The sequence below is a fragment of the Tinamus guttatus genome, unplaced genomic scaffold (assembly GCF_059628265.1).
Source record: "Tinamus guttatus ecotype Peru unplaced genomic scaffold, ASM5962826v1 Tinamus_guttatus_pri_ptg000332l, whole genome shotgun sequence".
Lineage (NCBI taxonomy): Eukaryota > Metazoa > Chordata > Aves > Tinamiformes > Tinamidae > Tinamus > Tinamus guttatus.
This window is the reverse complement of record NW_028288866.1, coordinates 1,246,351-1,266,773: the sequence shown is the minus strand read 5'-3', so window position 1 is coordinate 1,266,773 and position 20,423 is coordinate 1,246,351. Positions and strand designations below refer to the sequence as shown.

At 52.3% G+C, this 20,423-nt stretch overlaps 1 protein-coding gene across 2 annotated transcripts in view; it reads left to right on the top strand.

The window, feature by feature from the left end:
- EPHA8 (EPH receptor A8) overlaps window positions 1-15,498 on the top strand; it is a 33,119-nt gene extending 17,621 nt beyond the window's left edge. Inside the window, exons 4-17 of one of the 2 annotated variants that reach the window (XM_088529552.1) lie at window positions 5,574-5,729; window positions 6,395-6,730; window positions 7,670-7,794; window positions 7,928-8,090; window positions 8,296-8,392; window positions 8,750-8,817; window positions 9,310-9,435; window positions 10,174-10,359; window positions 11,210-11,271; window positions 11,655-11,864; window positions 13,198-13,347; window positions 13,680-13,870; window positions 14,278-14,433; window positions 15,237-15,498. In XM_088529552.1, coding sequence (XP_088385678.1) covers window positions 5,574-5,729; window positions 6,395-6,730; window positions 7,670-7,794; window positions 7,928-8,090; window positions 8,296-8,392; window positions 8,750-8,817; window positions 9,310-9,435; window positions 10,174-10,359; window positions 11,210-11,271; window positions 11,655-11,864; window positions 13,198-13,347; window positions 13,680-13,870; window positions 14,278-14,433; window positions 15,237-15,351 — 2,141 coding nt within the window. In that variant the 3' untranslated portion in view covers window positions 15,352-15,498. Of the gene's footprint in view, window positions 1-5,573; window positions 5,730-6,394; window positions 6,731-7,669; window positions 7,795-7,927; window positions 8,091-8,295; window positions 8,393-8,749; window positions 8,854-9,309; window positions 9,436-10,173; window positions 10,360-11,209; window positions 11,272-11,654; window positions 11,865-13,197; window positions 13,348-13,679; window positions 13,871-14,229; window positions 14,434-15,236 lie in introns of both variants that reach the window. The other variant, XM_088529553.1, reaches the window with a different exon arrangement.
- The last annotated feature ends 4,925 nt before the right edge of the window (window positions 15,499-20,423 follow it).

The window sequence follows — 20,423 nt, the reverse complement described above, 5'->3', positions numbered from 1 at the left end:
TGCCATGGAGTTATGATGTTGGGATGAGTTTGGATGTGATGAAGGACATGTGGGTATCCAGTAGACTGCATGATCTCTCATCTCCTCTGCTCTCTGCAGTCCCCTGGACATCACTGCTTGGGCTGGTGGCATCCACATATTTTTTCGTGCTGTGATGTCCCTATGCTTGCCATAAGAGAGGTTTTCCACAGGCTTAGAGGGTGCCAGATCTCAGCCAACAATGGCCACCAGAATTGGGACCACACCAAGGACAGTGTCAGCAATTCTTTTTTTGTATATAGTCATAGCACAGGCCAAAAAGAGACATATTTCTATGTGATCAGAGCAATTAGCTAGATGAAAAAGGAGAGCATTTAACTCCAAGACAAGTCCCATGGTCCTGCTTCTGCAGGAACAAGGAAACCCACAAATCACCTCCTAAAACGTCCTTCAAGTCCTTCCCTTGGCTGGGCTGCATCGTGGTTGTGGCTGTGTTGGGCACTGGCCACCAGGGCTGTTTTTCTGACATATTTGTCACCAGCTATCAATGAGCAGTGCCGGACAGCTGGGTTAAAATCTGTTTAGCTGATAGTGAGTTAAATATGTACGGAGAGTCATCCCGGGCCATCGGGAATAGTGTCACGGCTGCAGATCACGAGTGCTGCTGTCGAGGAGCTGACACAAATCCATTCATCCAGGCAGCAGGGAAATGTCCAGGATGCAGAACCCCCCAGGAAACATTTTCTTTAATGAATAAATTAAAAAAAGGGTATAATGGGAGCGATAGCCCCAAGATCAGAGCAAGAAGATCAGCCTTTGGCAGAAAAGCCATTCCCAATGAACTCAGCAATATTCCTTCACTCCTCTATATCCATGACTTTTTGGAGCTTGTGGACCTTTTCCTCCACAGTTTGGGAGCAGGCTCTTTAGTGTCTGGGTGTCCTGGTTGCTGCTGCACTCCGTGGTGCTTGGGGGCTTCATGGGGATGTTGACTTTAGCAGGAGAACGTTGGTGAGAGAGCAACCATGAGCCGGTCCCTCTCCTTGCACACGACTGTGGGTGTTTAGTAACTGGAAATGAGGATGAGCACTGGCTGAAAGGGCTTCCCTTAACCCCATAAAAGGTAGATAAACTGCTTAAACTGGAAGAAAGTGACTTGTGTAAGGCAGACCATGTCCTCTGGACAAGGAGAGGGGAGGCAGGTTGTGGTTTGCAGGACTCTCTCACCTCCAGCTCCTCAAATTAAGGAGATACGGAGGAGTGGGACAGTTGGATACTCCTCCCAGGCACCTCTGCTACCGTTTTCTCTTGTGCCTCCTGTGACACACGGCTGGTGGAAATGGATCTGGGAAGTCTGGTTAGCAATCTGGAAGCCAGTTAATTTTTTCCAGTTGGTGGGCTTCATGCTGATGAACCAATCAGCAAATTTAATGTACCTTAAACCTTCCTTGTGGGCAACTTTAATCACGCAATTAAAGCACCACAGCATTGCTAATTAAGAGGAGAAAATACCCGACTTGGTAATTATGTGCCTGTGAATACAGTTTTACATCCATAGACATTTAGGAAGCCAGTCAGGAGGGAGGAATCCCTGTCCTGTCCAAATGGCAGGGCAGAGGGGGAGCAGCGCTTGCAACATGGATGGAGGAGGTCCAGCTGCTCCGGAGGAGTCGGCTCTGTTTCCTTCAACACAGGATGGACGGAGAAGAAGGGTTCAAGGAGGAGGAGAGATGGGCCAAGGGATTGAGGGAGCCGGTGAGAGCCATGCAGCATTCCCTTCCGTTCCCAAATTCCTTATGTCTTTTCCTAACTATTTTTCCCCCTATACTTCTAGGAGAATCACAACAGCAACTACAGCTCCTTATGTTGTGTTTTCACATGATCCAGCCTATCTAGGCTGCTCTGCTGGAAGCAGGACACTGGTCTTGGCAGGCTGATTCCAAGGAAAATCCCCCTTTCCCAGCTCTGCATGGGAGGCATAGGTCCCCCTATCACTTTGACTGGGATCTATACATGGATTCTTGTCCATCAGCAGGGTTCAGAGCTGGGATTTCAGGTCACCCATCATCAGGCTATTTTGCACAGGTCTCCCCCTCCTCTGTGTCCCATCTAGATGTGTGCACCAGCAGATGTGCATCAAGGTACCTTGTCATCACAAGGCCAGACAAGCGTGTTGCGATGCATTTAACATTGCTTTGAAAATCTATCTGGATTTCCAGGGTCTTCTCACAGATCCCAGTGCGCCAGCTTGGAGCCCACCTTGGTGTCTGTGTTGCACCTCCGTGATCCAGAGCTAGACCAACCTGGGTACTCACCATGGAGACCTTCCGCAGGGAGCGATCCAAGCTGGATCCCAGGATTCAAGGTCTCCCTGGTATCTCAGGTTCCCATTTACAGTCCCAGAATTAACTGCAAGTTATTCAGTTGGGATCCCAGGTTAGCTGCACTGTGCACGCAGAGCCAGCGTAGCTCAATGAGGGTGCTGGAGAAAGCAGGGTGGAGGACAAGATTATCTCAGCATGTCCAAGACTTTCTCCTCTAAAATTCAAGCAAGTGGCCTATTGCATTTACTGTGAAAAAGAAAACAAACCCCCCAAATTCAACAACATAATACTACATCTTTAGTTTTCTGCTTAGGATCATACAAAAGGGATAGAGATGATTGCAAAGCTGCTCTTTACCCACAAATAGAACAACATATTTATTTGTCTGTAGCTGAATATGTTTTACTGTTTGCCACTTTTCCTCTGGGCTTCAAATGTTTAGCCACAGGTGAAGGGTGAATCTGATGCTTGGCTGGAGTTCAGCATATTGATGACAATGAAAAAAATTTCCTTTATGGAAAGGTCTGTGCGGTTCTCCTAAAAGAAAAGAGCCAAAGAGTCATTGGAACATTATAGATGGATCTTCTCAAAGACCTTCGCCAATTCTGAAATATCTGCTTCTGGTTTGAATCCTTCTTTTCTGCCAAATTTGGGCATTCCAAATTTGCAGAAGCACTTATGGTGGGGATGGTGCAGTGCAATGGGCGTTTGGGGATCCTAAATTCAGTCCTAACCCCATTCAGAGGCTTAAGGCAGCCTCCCTGCCTGGGAAGATGCTCCTCCTCCTCACAGAGCAGAAAGTTTTCCATGCGGAAAACTTGTCCAACCCAAGATCCAGATGGTGTGAGGGCTTGCACCCCCCTCCAGAGGAGCATGCTGGTTCCAGCAGGACCTGGGATTAAGCTCTTGCTGTTTCCTACCTCCTTTCTTCCCTTGTATCTCATGCATCTTTGCTTCCCTAAGTCTTGCAGGAGGGATCTAGGTTTTCCTCCACCCAATACATCAGTTGCATGGAGTCATTTGCAGCACGCTGGGGACACTGGCGTCCCTTTGGCACTCTGTGTTCATGCCTGGCCTTTCCCAGCTCTCTGACTTTGAGGAATTGAGGGTGGAGGGCTGCATGCAAGGCAGGGTCCTGGTGGCTTTACTGAGCTCTGAGCCTGCCTGGCTCACTTCCATCTCCTCCTCGACACTTCAATCTGACAGGGCCAGGAGGAGAGGAGGGGAGCCAGCATCTGGGAATGAGCTCAGTGCTAGATTTAGTCCCCAGTGCCTTGCTAATCCCTGGAAGACCTGCCTCCAAGGATGGCTGCCCAGCCTGGCAGCTGGCGTGGACCTGCCTCTGCTAGAGACTTATCAGCTTTGCTGCTGGGAGCTGATATCCGGCACTGGCTGCTCCACTGCAGAGACAAGAGTGTGGCTTCAGCTCCAGGGAGCCAGGGCTGCCCCGCAGCAGTGTCACCTGCAGCCTCGCAGCCATGTCCTGCTATGTCCCTGTGGTACCTTGGATGCAGCCCTTGGTGCTCCTTGGGTCTGTGCCGCGGCTCGGACGCAGCAGCGTGGCTCCTTCCTGGCTCACATCTCCTCGACAGGTTCATCCATCACTTCCCCAGCCCTGCCAACTTGTCAGCAGATGTTGTCCTGTCCCCAGAGGACGAAGAAGGAGGGAAACAAATGGACCGAGCTACAGATGGCTGGCAAAGCCCTCCCTGCGCTTGCTGGGTTTAGAGACCAGCCTGCTGCTCCAGGACCTCCTGGGCAGGGAATGCCTGCAAGGATGGGGCTGCTTGAGCAGGACAGGGACCCCGGGAGCATCAACACCAAGAGGTGCTCTGCAACAGGTTCAGGGTATGGTGTAGCCATGGCAGTAGAGCCCAGTAGCTTTCGGACCTGTTATGTTTGCCTGAACTTGTCTTTTCAGCCAGTTTTCTGCTGGTTTTGCTCTTCCCAGAGCTACCCTAAGAGGTCCTGGTCTCTGCAACCCAGCTGACTGCCCTGCTCCAACCCAGCTTTTCTCCAGGCCCTCTTACATACTTGGCTCCAAACAGCTCTGCCCTGGTGCACGAGCTCACTCGTAATTCATCATTTAGCATAATTTTCCCCTTGACTGCATCTGAAATAATTGTGAATCATTGCTACAGGTAATTAACGCTTCTTTGCGACATTAAATGCTAAATGATTACAGCGACTCGCTGAAAATCTGCTGTGCTCCACGCGCCCACCCTTCCTGCCAGCCGGTTGCTCTCCCAGGCAGATAAAGCGGAGCCGTGTCTGGGATAGCACTGATTTCTCTGCCCTTAATTAAACACCAATGCGGGGATCAGCTCTGGTGCCTCTTGCATTGGAAGTTCCTAGTCCTTGCAGTGGTGAAGATGATGGTGGCTGGCAGGGCCCAAGGTGTTGCCATTGGTGCTGAGCTGAAGAACACAAATCCTGGCATGCAATGTGGGGAATAACCCCAGTTCAAAGGCTGGAACTGAATAGCTTGGAAATGAGGGGTTTTGGGGACCTTGTGGAGGAGCCGACATTTAGGAACAGGCTCCAAAGCCTGTTGCTTTTTGCATGCTGCTACCATGCAGCATATGTGTCCTGTTGGAAATGGTACTCTGCTTTTAAAGTGGCTCTCCTTGCAAAAACACCTCAGAAATCAGTGCAGAAACCCCCCCAGAAATTGGACGTGGATTTTGAAGCGTCCAACACACCAAGTGCTTATGCAGCGATCCTTGGGGCCAGCCGCAGTGAGGAAGGGAGAGCTGGTGATAGAAAAACAAATTGGCACCTGGAAACCAAGCAAGGAGGTACTTGGACCATCAAGGAAGCTGGATCGTAGGGAAAAAACCTTTCAAAATGCTTGGAAGCAAAAATTGAGGCTGTTCACATCACTGGTCACTGGGGTAAAAGCAGGAACATGAAGGTATCGCCGCATCAGTAGGGAAAAAGCAACAAGCCAGAGGCAGGAGCAGTGCTGGAAATGCAGGAGTTGCTCCTGGAGGTGGTGGATGAATGCGGGGACCCAGGAAGCTACAGTCGTTTCTCTCTTATTTGAGCCTGCCACTCTTGGGCACATCCCTGTCCACCTTGCTCCCTCCGTGGGGAACATCCGGGCTGGATGAGCTGCCAACTTGCAGCGAGAAAGCACTAGATAGATGATAGGGATAGATGATGGGGAAATTGGGGTGCATCTCTGTGCTGGGAAGGGGGTTGCAGCGCCGTCGGATGATCCCAGCCCTGGCACATCCCCCTGACCTCTGCGCGTTCCCTTCTCCACAGCCTGCGAGCTGGGATTTTACAAGTCGGCGCCCGGGGATCAGCTGTGCGCCAAGTGCCCCTCGCACAGCCACTCGGAGAGCCGGGCTGCCCGCGTGTGCCACTGCGACAGCCGCTTCTACCGGGCTCTGCAGGACCCCCCCTCGGCCGCCTGCACGCGTGAGTACCCTGCTCCTGCATCCTTAGAGGCCCACAGCCTGAAAAAGCTGCTGTGCTCTGTCCCATGGTCCATGGAGATGGAACCTGGGATGTGGCACATGGTTTTTCACCTCCCTTGCCTGCAAGGGGCTGCTTTGAGGGGTCCTGCGATGCTAAGGGGGGTAAAAGCATCCCCGAAGGAGTTGTCTTCTCTGAAGCTGATCTAGGAGGGCAGAGAGGTGCTGCTTGAAAGTCAGGTCAGCAACATCTGAATTATGTTTCTCTAAGGCTCCAAAGTATCCTCCCCCAAATGTTTATCCTGCTGGGAAAGGGGTTTCTTGTTCCTTTGGTTGCTCTTGTTCTCCCTCCTCCAGCCTGTCCACAGCTTGGCCGTTCCCAGAGCTTCCTGCATCCCCCATCAGCTCTTCCCTGCCTGGCACCCGCTATCTCATTCCAAAGCATCGTTCCAGGGAATCTGGTTTACCATAGTGTGTCACCCCAAGACCTCAGTGTCTTTGAGGTCCTCTCTTTGATGCACTTCTCTCTGGGCAGCTTTTCCAAAGCCTCGTTTGCCCATGCAGGACTATCAGCTGTGGATCTCCCGTAGGAGAAGCTGCCCAAGACTCCACCAGCCCCAACGCATTGCAGTGTCTCCTGCTCTGCCTGAACCTCTGCTCCTTTTCCAGGGCCCCCCTCTGCTCCCGTGAACCTGATCTCCAGCGTGAACGGTACCTCGGTGGTGCTGGAATGGGGCCCACCGCTGGACATGGGCGGACGCTTGGACATCCTGTACAACGTGGTGTGCAGGCGCTGCACAGGAGACGCCGGCCAGTGCGAGGCGTGCGGCACCGGGGTCCGCTTCGTCCCCCAGCAGATGAGCTTGGCGCAGGGAGCGCTCACGGTCACCAACCTTCTGGCCCACACCAACTACTCCTTCTGGGTGGAGGCCGTCAACGGCGTGTCGGACCTCAGCCTGGAGCCCAGAAGAGCTGCAGTTGCCAACATCACGACAAACCAGGCAGGTAGGAGGAGCAGACGTCATCCCAAGGGTTTTGCCTGGCTGGGCTGATGCTGATGTTACTCCAGGACAAGGCTTGAGCATCCCCTGGAGCCAGGTCCTGCAGTGGGAGCAGGAGAACTGGTGCACTTCTCTGGTTCGTGGTCTTTCTCATCTCCCTTTTCCTTCGCTCCAACCTGAAGCTGCTGGTGGAGGCTCCTTTTCTAAAGGAGATGGGGCATGGAGAACACTTGTTCATTGACAGGAACACTAAGTGCAGCATGAATCTTTCAGGTTGCTCCTCCAGCCTACTCAGCCCTTCCCAAAGGGCCAAGCAGAAGTTCAGATATGCTTTAGGAACACTGTTCTCAGCTCACACCAGGACCAACCGTCTGGCTGGTGACAGGTTTTGCTGGGGAAAGTCTCTCTTATGCATGCTTCAGCTTTGCGGAACTCCTGCTGTGAAATACACTTTCCCCAGGAAAGATTTCTGAGCAATCTCCTAGCTCAGCCAAGCCAAGATTTGCACCAGGACCACCTGGGCATCTGTGAAGGGCAGAGTCCAGATGAGGGAGGAGGGAGAGGGCACAGGGCAGGGATTGACCCTTCTTTTTAACTCTCCCCATTGAAAATGAGCCCGCAGGAGTTTGCTGTGATGGTAAGCCCCTTCTGATCTTGTTGGGGCAGTGCCAAGAGCCCAGGGACCCTCACCTGGTTAGCAGAGCTTTGTGGAAATGCCTCATTCCTACAGGAGTGTCCACAGGAAAGAGGCAACTGGAGTGAACACAAGCGCTCCTGCTAGTCCATCCTCCATCTCCATTCTTCAGAGCACTCATGTCCAAATGGCTTTTGCCAAAGCAGAAGCACATCTTAAACTGTCCCCATGGACTCTGGGTCTACCCTCTATAGGTGCCGTGTTGTGTTGCGTGCCACCCTAACCTACACTTTGTTGTCTTGTCTCCAGCCCCATCCCAGGTGGTGGCAGTCCGTCAGGAGAGCACAGGCCAGAACAGTGTCACCTTGCTGTGGCAAGAGCCGGATCAGCCCAACGGCATCATCCTGGAGTATGAGATCAAGTACTACGAGAAGGTAACGCTGCATTTGCTGCTACGACCCGGACTGCGCGTGTTGGATTACGGGTTATGCCGAGGACTAATTCCGGGGAGGCTTTTCCTTGGTTGTTGTGCTGGCTCAGCAAGGGCTTCGGTGTGGCTTTTTTCAGGACAAAGAAATGCAGAGTTACTCCACTCTGAAAGCCAAAGGCACCACTGCCACCATCTCTGGGCTCAAGCCTGCGACCCGCTACATCTTCCAGGTTCGGGCCCGCACCTCTGCTGGCTGCGGGAGGTTCAGCCAGACGGTGGAGGTGGAGACGGGAAAGCCAGGTGAGCTCATGCGAGATGGATGTGTGGGAAGCGTGGGTCAGTGCAGAGGAGCATGGCTCAGTGATCCCGTTTTGCACACATATCTGCACAAATGGGGCCAGAGGGGAGAAATTGTGCTGTTATTCATGAAGGTGGTGACTCACCACGAAGTAGGTGAGTTTTCTTGCATCATCCACTCACCTGCCTCCTGCTCTGTCTCTTCCAGTGTCTCTCCGATATGACACCATGACCATAGTCTGGATCTGCCTGATCCTCATCGCTGGCCTTGTCACGTTGCTGGTGGTCCTAATCTGCAAGAAGAGGTGGGTCCTTTCCTGGAGGTCATTGCAGCTTGTCACAGGGTGGGAGGGGAGGCTTGGGCACAGCTGTTTTCCTGCCAGCTTGGGCCAGAGCATCCACGGTTTAGGGAGCAGCGAGCAATGAAGAGGCTTTGTGTAGAGACAATGTCTCCACTCTCCTTGGAGAGCACATGGCAAGTCCCCAGGTCCAGGCCAAAGTGTCTGGCAAGCAAGATGGGGTGATGTGGCAGGATGAGCTTCAGCTCCTCTTGGGATGCCTGCATCTCCGGCACCCACCCCATTCTCCCCTGCCTTTGGGCAATTTTGGGGACCGAGGAAGAGGGGGTATATGTCTTCTGATCTGTAACATCTCCATGGCAGGCACTGTGGGTACAGCAAGGCTTTCCAGGACTCAGACGAGGAGAAGATGCATTATCAGAATGGGCAAGGTAGGACTCTCTTTACTCATGCTCATGAAGGCCCTTGTGGATGGGTGGGGACCTGAGCCACCGCTATGGTTTGCAGACTGGAGGATTTCAAACACCACTTGCCCCTGTGGATGCTGAGCCAGGGGCTCTGATCCCATAGGCATAGTGATGATTGGGTTGAAGACCTGCACAACGAGAAGTGGGGCTGCTGCAGGCACATCTCACATGGAAGCAGGCCAGAACAGCGTAAAATTAATCCAAAACCCACAGGGAGTTGGTAGAAGGAGGAGGAGAAACCCATGGAGGTGATGTGGTGGCCAGGTTTGCTCAGAGGATATTGCCATGCCAAGGAATGCGTTAGGTTATCTGGGCCTGCAACTCCTGTGTCTTCTCAGCTTGCCACTCCAAGGAGTCCTGCCCCTGCCCATCTGTGCTTTGGGTTCCTGGATGCCCACCTCGTGGCAGGGCTACTTGGAAGAGCTTCTCTCTTCTCTCCCCTTTGAAATCTAACAGTGAAGTTCCCCGAGTCCAAGTTCTACGTCGATCCCCACACATATGAGGACCCGTGCCAAGCCGTGCATGAGTTCACCCGCGAAATTGAGGCTTCCCGCATCAAGATTGAGAAGGTCATTGGGTCTGGTGAGTCCCTGGCCCTGGCCTGCCTGTTTGTGTCATGTGTGCTTAGAGAATGTGGGATCTGAGACATTACCATTGGTGTGGCCTGCTGGGGCCATGGCAGGCTGCAGGGCACTACTACAGTGCTCATGTAGAGCTTCACCATTGCTTTATTTTTCTAAGCTCAGAGTCAACAGGATTTGGTTTTAGTGCATGGAATAAACCCCTCCGAGGCAGCCCGGTACAAAGCGGAGCTGCTCAGCTGCGGTGGCTCTGACGGCTCAGGCTGGCGTCGGCAGATGGCTCGGCCCGTCCCGCGTGGGTGCTTGAGCACAGCCGCTCCACTTCCAAACCTCGGAGCGAGCATCTGGGGTGACAAAATGCAAGCAAAATCGCAAGCAAAAATGTTACATTTTCATCCTGAAAAAAAAAGAGATATTTGTCTAGGAAAAGGGGCTTGCAGTCCCCCTGCAATCTCTCCTCTTGACCCATAGCCTTGGATAGCGATGATCCCAAAGGAAGGTGACTATCCATAGCCTTGGATAAAAGACATCTGTGAGAGGTGTTTTCGAGTATTTCTGCCCAGTTCCCAGAGGTATCACTGAGAGCCAGAGACACTTAATCGTGACTCAGTGATGGAAAACGAGCGGAGGAGTCCCGGCCGACTGCAGCAAACCGCAAGCACACTAGCAAACTGCTTAAACCGGGGTGCTGGTGGGTGCCTGGGAGCACCCCGTGCCCTCGCCTTGCCTTGCCTTGCAGGAGAGTCTGGAGAGGTGTGCTACGGCCGCCTGAAGCTGCCGGGGAAGAGGGAGATCCCCGTGGCCATCAAGGCGTTGAAGGCCGGCTACACGGAGAAGCAGAGACGGGACTTCCTGAGCGAAGCCAGCATCATGGCCCAGTTTGACCACCCCAACGTCATCCACCTGGAGGGGGTGGTGACTAGGAGTACGTGACCGGAGGGGATGGGGCTCTCCCGGGGGTCACCCTTGGAGGCCTCACTCTGGATGTGCTCTGAGATCCAGTTTTTGGTTGCCATGGGTGTCTTGCTTGCTAAAAATTCATTTGTCCTGCGCTCCTCTGCACCAGCAGCTGAAGCAAGGTTCCAGGTCCGAGGCTTGCTTCTCGGAGGCATCTCTTGCTGGGCAGCTTCTCCTCAATGACATTCCCCATTAACATCTTCAGAGGGAGAGAGGTTGTCACCAGCAGCCCCGCTGCTTCCCCTTCCATTAGAGAAATGAGCTGCTTATTCCTGGCTGTGGCCCAAAGCCCTGGCAGCACCACCGTGATCATGGGTGGGGGGGATTTAACCCTTCCTCCGAAGGAGATGAAACACGACCATCCCCATCACATTTTGTTGCATGGGGCAGTGGCCCACATTGCTCCACAATGTGCCCCCGGCCCCACAGCCCCACGTTGGAGTCACAATACGGGGAGAAGTCCTGCCCATTAGCACTTCTTTTAAAAGCTGCCTGTATTGAATCCTAATTTGAAGTCCTCGTTCCAGGAAAAAAAAAAAAAAGGCACATTGCGATGCAACACATTATGCTAATGACATGCAAATTTCAGAGGGATAACGAAGCTGACCTAGCCACAGCAATAGCACCTGGAGGGAGGGGTAAGTGTCAGGGTTATTGCTGCAGCCACACTCCTGCACAGCACTGGGGTGAGACTCCGTGGGGTTGCAGGAGATCCACAGTCCTGTATATGTTTTTTCCCTCCAGTGGAAACCTTGGCACTGGGGCTTCCAGGAGGAAGGTGACTTCTCTGTTAACTTGACCTCCCTTGTCTTCTGCAGGCAAATTGGTAATGATTGTTACTGAATACATGGAGAACGGCTCACTAGACACCTTCCTCAGGGTAAGGAGCTCTTCCCATATCTTTATTCATCGCACATTCCTGCGGGCTGAAGGAGAGGCGGATTCACGTTGCTCGGCCCCGTGACCACTGCGACCTCCGTGTAGGCGCTGCGGGCTCTGTGCTCTCATCTCTGCAGAAGATGTTGGGTCCCTGGAGGGGCAGCGCTGCAGGAGGCAGGTGCCCCTGCCAGAAGCGCTGGGAAGGTGCAGGGTTCAGGTCCTCCTGCCTGAGGCTGAGGAATTGCACTGAGACAAACTGGGGCCATAGGTGCATGGAAGGGAAATACTAACTCAAAGATGAAAGCTAAAAGGGGTTTAGTTTGACGAGGATAGTGTCAATGCTGGAAAACAACATGGGTAATCTCTGGGTTATTTCCCCTGCAGAAACATGATGGGCAGTTCACCATCATCCAACTGGTGGGCATGTTACGAGGCATCGGGGCAGGCATGAGATACCTTTCCGACCTGGGCTATGTGCACCGGGACCTGGCTGCCCGCAACATCCTGGTCAACAGCAACCTGGTCTGCAAAGTGTCCGACTTTGGTCTCTCTCGTATCCTGGAGGATGACCCTGATGCCGCATACACCACCACGGTGCGTCGTGGGCTCGGGAGTTTCCTGCTGCTGCACTTTTCCTGATGCTTACGGGCAGTCATTGCTCTGGGAAAATTAAGACAACCTGAAGTCAAGATCAGTGGGACAGGAGTGGAGGTAGCCCCCTCAGATGTGCTTCCCTGATTGAGGGCACGAACCCAAAACGCTTCCGCCCCTTAATGCATTGCATGAGAAAAGCCTCCTTGAGGCAGAGCCATCCCAGGAGTGAGGTCTGCAGCGAACAAAGAGAAGTGGTGTAGGAGAGCAGGCAGCTGATCAAACCTCCCCAGCCAGCTGCTTCTTTAGATCCTGGTCCCTTTCCATTATCAAGGTGGAATAATAGATGCCTCTTCCTCTGTACTTAGCCCAATGCTAATTTAGCTCCTGCTGTTTGGCTGCACAGGTCTTTGCAAGAGTGCTTGCTGTCTCAATTCTGTATGCATGGCCTGCTGCACAGGGATACTCCCGTGTCCCCTACTGGGTCCTTCCTTAGACTGTATAGCTCCATCCTTGCCTCAGCCTGTCCTGGAGTCATAGGTCAGTTGGCATGTCTTATGGTGCAGTCTTTAGTAACATGGTCACATACTTGCTTTTCCATGTGACCCCACCTCGTTCAAGGGTGCAGAGAGGATGAGAATTACAGATTCTGATGTTCTTGCTGGCACTTGGCTTTGCAACCCAGATAATTTTGTTTTAATGTAGGATACTTTTGTCTGTGATTCTATTTTGAGATCCTCTGGGTAACCTGACTGCTCTGGAGCTTTATGTGCTCCTCTACCAGAGGTCATCAGAAGGGAAATAAAATGAATGCGCTGTTTCTGCTTTTGTCTGTCCATGAAAGGGATTAGTGTGCCCCTGGGGCTCAGCTCTGGTTGGGCAAATGTAGTGGCGAGATAGTTTTTCCTGCATTTGTGCTTGATACGGACCAGCAAAGGAGTCCCGGCTAGGACTTTGAGCAGCCCTTTTTGGGGAGAACCATGACTAGGAAGCAGAAAGAGCTTCAGGTTAGTTCGAGGTAGCTCAGGGCACTGCTGAGCATGACCAAAAGCAGTTGTAGCTCTGAGGAGTGAGTGCACAGAGGCCCAGTCTTGAGAAGTGGTGTCTCAAGGAGAAATCTGATATCTGAATCCTTTAATTTTGAGGCCTGTTCCTGCTGCTTTGCTCAAGTTTGCATCGCCTTCTGCAGCTTAGCTTTGGGACACAACAAGGAGGGGCTAGAAGGGGCCCCAGATGATCTGGGGCTTCCTGCTATCTGAGCAGCCCCTCTTCCTCTCCCATGGCACCGCTCCTTGCGAGCCGTTGGGATTGATGTCCTGGGTGTTTGCTGTTTCAGGGTGGGAAGATCCCCATCCGCTGGACAGCCCCTGAGGCCATCACGTACCGCAAGTTCTCCTCGGCCAGCGACGTGTGGAGCTATGGCATCGTCATGTGGGAGGTGCTGGCCTTTGGCGAGCGGCCCTACTGGAACATGACCAACCGTGACGTAAGTGACTACGGGTCAGTGTGAGCCTGCTTCTCCCAAGTCAGTCACCAGACTCCTTATTTTTACCTATCAGATAAAAATCAGGGCTACTAACCCATCTGTTTGCTCCCTGTTCTTTCATCCGACACGTCCCTTCTCTCCCTAGTGTTTTTATCATATTGAAAAGTGGCTTTGGTTCGTGCTTTAAGCTACTTGCAACTTGCTGGCAAAAAACTTCCCATCTAGCATGAACCTTTTGCACAACCCTCTCCCATTCTGATGGTCTTGAGAGCTCAAGGGGTGCTCAACCCAACTGGGAGAGCAGGTCCACCTTCAGTATATGACTCTTTTAGGTGATTAACTCAGTGGAGGAAGGCTACCGGCTGCCGGCTCCTATGGGCTGCCCCACTGCCCTGCATCAGCTCATGCTGGATTGCTGGCAGAAGGACCGCAACGAGAGGCCTCGCTTCTCCCAGATCGTCAGCATCCTGGACAAGCTCATCCGCAACCCTGAAAACCTGAAGTGCACTGCCACTGTGAATCGGTAAGGGTCCTCTTGGCCGGTTGTGATGGACAGCCACCAAGCCGGAGTCAATGCTGGGCAAAGCATGTTGGACATGATGTAGAAGGGAGATTTCCGAATAGCTCCACCAGCTTCCCTTCATCTAGAAGTGGCCTCCCTGAGACCATACGTAGGGCCTATGAGCACAGGCTGGTTGTGGTGAGTAACAGCAGAGTGAGAAACAGCACTGTCCCCTGCGAGGACCTACGCAAGTGTGGGCAACGCTGCCAATGTAACAGCTGTTCTCTCTCTACCAGCCTCTTGGGCCATGCTCTATCGTTCCCTCACCTGCAAGATCTCAGGCTTGTGCAGGTGGATATCAAGCCTCACTGTGTAGGAAGTTGTCCCTTCCCAGCTGCTGGGCTAACTCCCTTCCTCCATCCTCCCAGGTTCACTCAGACGCCGTTCGACAGGGGCGCCTTCGACTTCAGCAGCTGTCTCACAGTAGAGGACTGGCTGGACTCCATCAGACTGGGGCACTACCGGGACAACTTCACCATGGCAGGGTACTCCTCCCTGGGCATGGTGATGCGAATGAACATCGAGTGAGTACCAGAGCACAAACACAGCTCTGCCATCACCATAAGATCATAAGCCAATTGGGGTTGTAAGGGACCTCAGGAGGTCATTTAGTCCAGCTTCCTGCTCCAAGCAGGGTCAGCTCTAAGGTCACTGTCTCCTTGCATTTCCAACTTCTCCCCTCCTAAAGGCAGAGCATGGCTGGGTCCCACTGCAGAGCTTTTCTGCTGGGAGGATGCTGCCAAGCAGTAGGCACCATCACTCAGAAGAGATGTGACAGCTCAAGTGTTGGTCAAGGTGGGACTGGTTGACGAGGAGGCAATGAAAGGGCAGATGGAGAGATGCAGGCGGAGGGCTGGCAGGTCTGTGTCAATCTGGACCTGTACAGGGAAGACGAGGACCTTGCTGTGGGACTGAGTTGATAGTGATCCATTTTCCTGAGATGCATTGAGGAAGCTTCTAAGCGGGAGAGGCTCATCATCCATCTGTCTGTCTGTCTGACGGGGTTATCTGAGGGCATCTTGCTGAAACAGAATCCAATTTTGGAGTATTGATCTTGTCAGTTATTAGTCTGTCAGAAGTCATCCCTCCCCCTACTCCTGCTCCCCCTGGTTGTCACAGAGCCCTGTCACAAGGATGTGCCATGGAGAGTGACAGCCTGCCCTTTCCTGGAAGGATGTGCATAGCTCCTCAGGTCACAGCATCCTTGCACTAATGGGTGAGAAGAGCCAGCCCCATTGGGTGTGTGCATAAAGATCAGGAGTGCATCTTCAGGGCCTGACATGGGGGGCCAAGCTGCAGGGTCTCTGACAGGGTTCTTGTTCTCCAGGGACGTTCGGAGCCTGGGCATCACCATGATGGGTCACCAGAAGAAGATCTTGAACAGCATCCAGGTCATGCGCTCCCAGCTGCTGAACACGAATGGTCCCAGGAGGCATCTCTGATCACCATCTTTGCAGACCCGCGTCGGGCATTCCTTAACACCCTGGCAAAGGGGCAGCAGGGTGGTGAGCAGGGAGAGGGGTGCCAGAATAAGACCTGGAGCCCCTCCAGCAACTCTTTGATTCGAGCTCCAGTGGAAACATGGCTTTCCAGATACCTCGACAATCCTGCTGTCTCCTTCCTTCGTCTGAGGGGGAGAGCAGCCTTCCAAGCAGCCTGAGGACAAGCCACTCCTCTCTCCATATTCTACCATGTCCCTGTGGGAACCAGGGGTCCCCAGGCAACTATGCAGGACAGGTGGTCACCTCCTCACTTGGAGGGATGCCTCCGGCTGCATCTGCAGATGGAGGGGTGGCCAATGCAACAGCAATACTGGGAGCAGTAGGACTTAGCTCGTCATGCCCTTCAGCTCCTTTGGATCAGACAGTTGATCCTGCCCTGTTTCCAAGTGAGTTTGCTGGTTCCTCACTTGAGGATCCAGTGAGTTTGTTGGATCTCCAAACTGAAGATGCCCCCACACAATGTCACATGGCAGAGAGAACCTTACTTCTAGTAGCTTGCAACGTCAGTGCACTTCAACCTGGACCTCCAGAGCAGCCCTGGCCTGCAAATAACTTCATGGTCCAGCTCCACCAAGCCCATGGTGGCAGATGATGGAGTACTGGGCAAGCCAGCAACAGTAGGAGCTGCTGGCAGGTTTGCAGGCTGGCTCTGCATAGAGAGGAGGATTCCCCAACATGGGAGGAGAGGTGGGCAGGAGCTGCTGTCAAGAGCTTCCAGAAGCCACGGTGCCACGGAGAGTCCCCACTTCTCAAACCCACCAGCATTGCTCCTCTGCAGATCCAGCCCACGGCAGCCCAGGAGCATTTCCTAGGGCATCAAGCTCAGGTTTCTCCCATGACAGAACTATCCCTCCTGCCCTGTGGCCTTCTCAAGAGCTGTACCAGAGCAGAGAGGAGTGGGAGAATTTGATTGCCACTCAAATGATTTGGGGTCAGAGGGATTTCTGCCAAATTCTGATTTGTTCTTTTAGTGCCCTAGAGAAACCCAAGAACTTCCTATTACCAAGTTGCCTGCCTGTGCCCAGGGCTGCCATGCCATCTGCGTAAGAGGGATGTGGAGCAACATTTCCAGCTGTGACCACATGTTGGGGAAAGGGCTCTTCTCAGGTGCTGCAAGGCTCACGGGATCCTCAAGCATCGTCCAGCTGATGAGCCCAATGACTAAGAGGAAGCTCAGCCTTTCTGCCACGGTCCTCCTCTTTCCTCCACTGGGAACATCTCTTTTAAATGAGCTGGCCTGGTGTGGAGTAGTGGCCTCCAGAGACACATGGGGATGGTCTGAGCAGGCTGTGGAGATGGGAATGTGCCAGGGAAGGTGAGCACGCCATGAGCTGGGGAGGCTTTTCCGGGGTGTAAATATAATTTTCTATAGGGTTAGGGGCTGTTTTACTAATGTCTGATGTTAAGTACGCAAAAATGGTCTCAAAGCACAGAAGCCTCAGTCACGAGGCTGAACTCACTGAAAAAAAAAAAAAAAAAAAAAAAAAAACAATGCTGGAAGGTGGGCTGGGGAGATGCTGCTCTCTGGACACAGGAGGGGAACCACGCTGACTGTTGGGAACCAGCACAACCCATAGGAACCTGCCCTTGGCACTGCAATATTGACTGCACTCCAATGCAAGTCCTGGCAGGAGCTGGCCTGAGGTCTTCTCCTCTCAGTGCTTTCTGGGCACAAGGCAGGAGGGTTAAAGCCATTTTCCAGCTGCAATAATCCTGGCTAAACTGGTCTTTCTAAGGCTGGCTTAGCTTTCTCTCCAGGGCACCTAGGTCCTGATGGATTTTGTGACTTTGGCGGGCACTCTACTTCTTCCTATGGAAGTTCTTTGTAATGGGGGACAGATGCAATGTGTTGTTTAGTTTAATGTTGCACCCTTCACCCCGCGTTCAGACCTGTCATGGACCCACCCTGCGCTGAGTGTAATGACTGGGGTCAGTCCAAGCTCTGCAGCACAGGACAGTGGGCGCTGACTGTGTCTTCTCAGCGTGCGGGACTCCTTGATGGGCAAATCCTGCCTGAACAAGCTCTCTCTGCACCCAATGGAGAGCTGAGGTCAGGCTAGTGCTGGACAGACCTGTGCCTTTGGGGTCTTGGAGGCTGGACCATCACAGTCCCCAGGGCTTTGGGGTTTTCTGGGCACTCCTGGGCACCTATTGTGGCTCATGGGACTGATTTTGCAGGTTGGAGTAGTTGCACCACTGCTTGGATGAACTATAGTCCCTTGGCCACATGGGCTCTGGCCACGGGAACAGCTGGGCATGGTTTGTCTTTTATATTTAGAGTCTGCACATCTTCCTGGGCAATAAAACTCTTCCTTCCCACAGGGCATCTCATGGCCTATTATTAGCTCTGTGGCTCACACAGCTGCTTCACAGCTGATGGGATCCATCCAGACTTTCACAGCTGCTTCACAGGCATGGAGATGCCCAGGTAGCCACCTGCATCTGCTCCAGAAAACCTCTCCCATGTGATGGATGCTTCCTTGGGGAGCATGAGCAACTGTGCTTATGCCTGGAGCTGCATGCACAGGGCATGTCCAAGTCACTAATCTCTTGCAGAATTGTGTGGGTGTTGCTGTGTTATGGGTTGGGAGAAGGTCCCCTCTCAAACACAAGGCCATTCCTACAGAGGGTCATGTCAGCATGTGAGATCACACGTGGATATGTCCTTCTAAACTCCAGCATTGACTCCCCTGTGGATTTGCTGTAAGCTGTGACCAAAGCACACTGGAGATGGAGAACAGTGGGGACACAGGATTTTGCAATAGCACAAACCGGTATTGCCTGGAACAGCCCCAACAACAGACATAGAAGCAGAAAACTGAGATCCTTCCTGTATCCCCAAGTCCAACTTTAAGCATAGGTCCCTTGCAGGTATTTCCAGATCCAAGCTTACCCTCTCTTGGAAATTCAGGAATTGTTTTTAAAAACATACTCCCCCGCCCAGCCTGAGCTAAAATATCTTGTAGGCATTTGGCTTTGATCCCAGCTATGCTTCAATGAAGGATTTGCCAGCATCTGAGCTGAAGGGACGAAAGCATTTACAGAAAAGAAGGATATTTCTCTTGCTAGAAAACAGAAGAAAAAGAGAAGGACTGGAAGGCCTTTTTGAGGCTGGATGCACCTCAGTGCAAGGTAGGATTGGCCCTATCCATGTCACTGCTGGCACACATGCCCTCTTTCCTCCCGGGAGCTCCGTCTCAACCACCACATTCATCTTTCCTATCACCCATGTCATGACCACGGGACACCCATTGCGCTTCCTCTGTGATCACGTCCTTCTCCTGCCTCATCGGTGACCCACCTCTTCTCCCACCACTTCCCAAAGACATCCTTAGGCATCATGTTCCATTTTTTGGGGGGCTTCCCGGAGAATTTGCTTGTCATAGAGTCAATGAAATCTGGTTGGAAGGGACCTCTGGAGGCCACCTCAGCCAGTGTCCTCCACAAGCACATCCCTCACACACAGTTGTGTGGGTTCTGCTTAGACCTTCTCTCCAACATTCATTGAGGACCTACATTTTGTTGATTTATTACCCTGGAAAATTAAGCGAGGATTCACCTATATGAACCACTTCCAAAGCAAACACTCAGTCCAGAGAAGGATGGATGATAATCCAGGAATAGATACGCAGGTGGCCATGGCTCTGCATGGTTAGGGGCCCATTCTCAGAGCTGCACAGACACTATAGTATCAGCTTATAAATGATGGTGAGGAATATGCCCAGGACATCATCCCTTTGGGCGCTGGACCCCCTACATCCAAAACCCCTGCAGACCCAAGCAGGAATGTGTAACAAGGTTCCTGAAGGAAAGGAACCAGCTTGGAAGCCAACGGCTTATGGAGGCACATGGGAAGCATGTCCAGGGGAAGGAGCTGATCAGATGGACAGACTGCCCCACCTCAGGAGAGGCAACGGAAACTCCAGCCAATGCACAGCAGCAAATAAAACCCCTCATGTATGAAAATACCCAGTAGAATTTTCATACTTTCTTAAATGCCCCCAGAGAGACTTTGATTTCTGCAGCTTGCACTGCTGAGAGCTGCTCTTTCCATGATAAAACTTCTTCCTCCAGCCTGCTTCCTCCAGTCACGTCTGATTCACAGCTATGGGGAGTCATCTCCAAAGCACTTTGTTTATAGCTAAATCAAAACTTGTTAATAAGTGTGGTTCTGCTGGATTTGAGTGCATGGAGGGAGCAGTCTGGGCTTGCAGAAGACCTGCAGAGCCCTGGGCCAAGTCACCCGTCTCAGGTTCACACCCGCACTCATTTATGACGGCTTTATGCAAGCTCGCAGCGGTCAAATACACTCCATGGATGGTCTTAACAGATGGCAAACTCTGCTTCGTATTTACTGATATGATTCCTGTCTGATCACATACCAGCTTAGTCTGCCAAGAAAGGCTGTATTCCCAAATCACCTTCTCTCTTCACTTTTAGCATAGCCATTTAGCATCATGTCCCAGTAAATTACTCAGGATAACCTGAGGTAAGATAGAAGCATCCTCCACAGCTGAAAGGGTTAAGAGTAAGTTCTACAGAGATTTACAAATATCCACATCCGGGTTGAAAAATCACCATTGCAGGGTGAGTTAGTTGCATGTTTCCTCCCAGGATGGATCTATCCAGCTATTCACAGGCCCTGTCCAGACTGGAGCAAGCTGGGGATGTGTCAGGATTGCAGCAGCCCCAATGTGTCTTGCAGCGCTGCGGAAGGTGGAATGGGATTCGATGCACAAAATTAAGTCTGAGAGTTAAGAGATCTTCTTTTGAAGATGAAGATCCTGGGCAGGAACCCGTGCACACAACCTTCCCAAGGCCACAGGACTTGTGGCCAAAGCCAGCATCATGTGCCTGACCTGGGATATGCGGTCCATCCTGGTTGGAATTGCAGATCACCTGCAGGTGCCAAGGAGATTTCTGTATGCAAAGCTGGCAATGCTCCCCTTACACAATGTACTGTTAATGTTTGAATGTAAAAAAATAAGACACTTATTCACTGAATTAAAAAA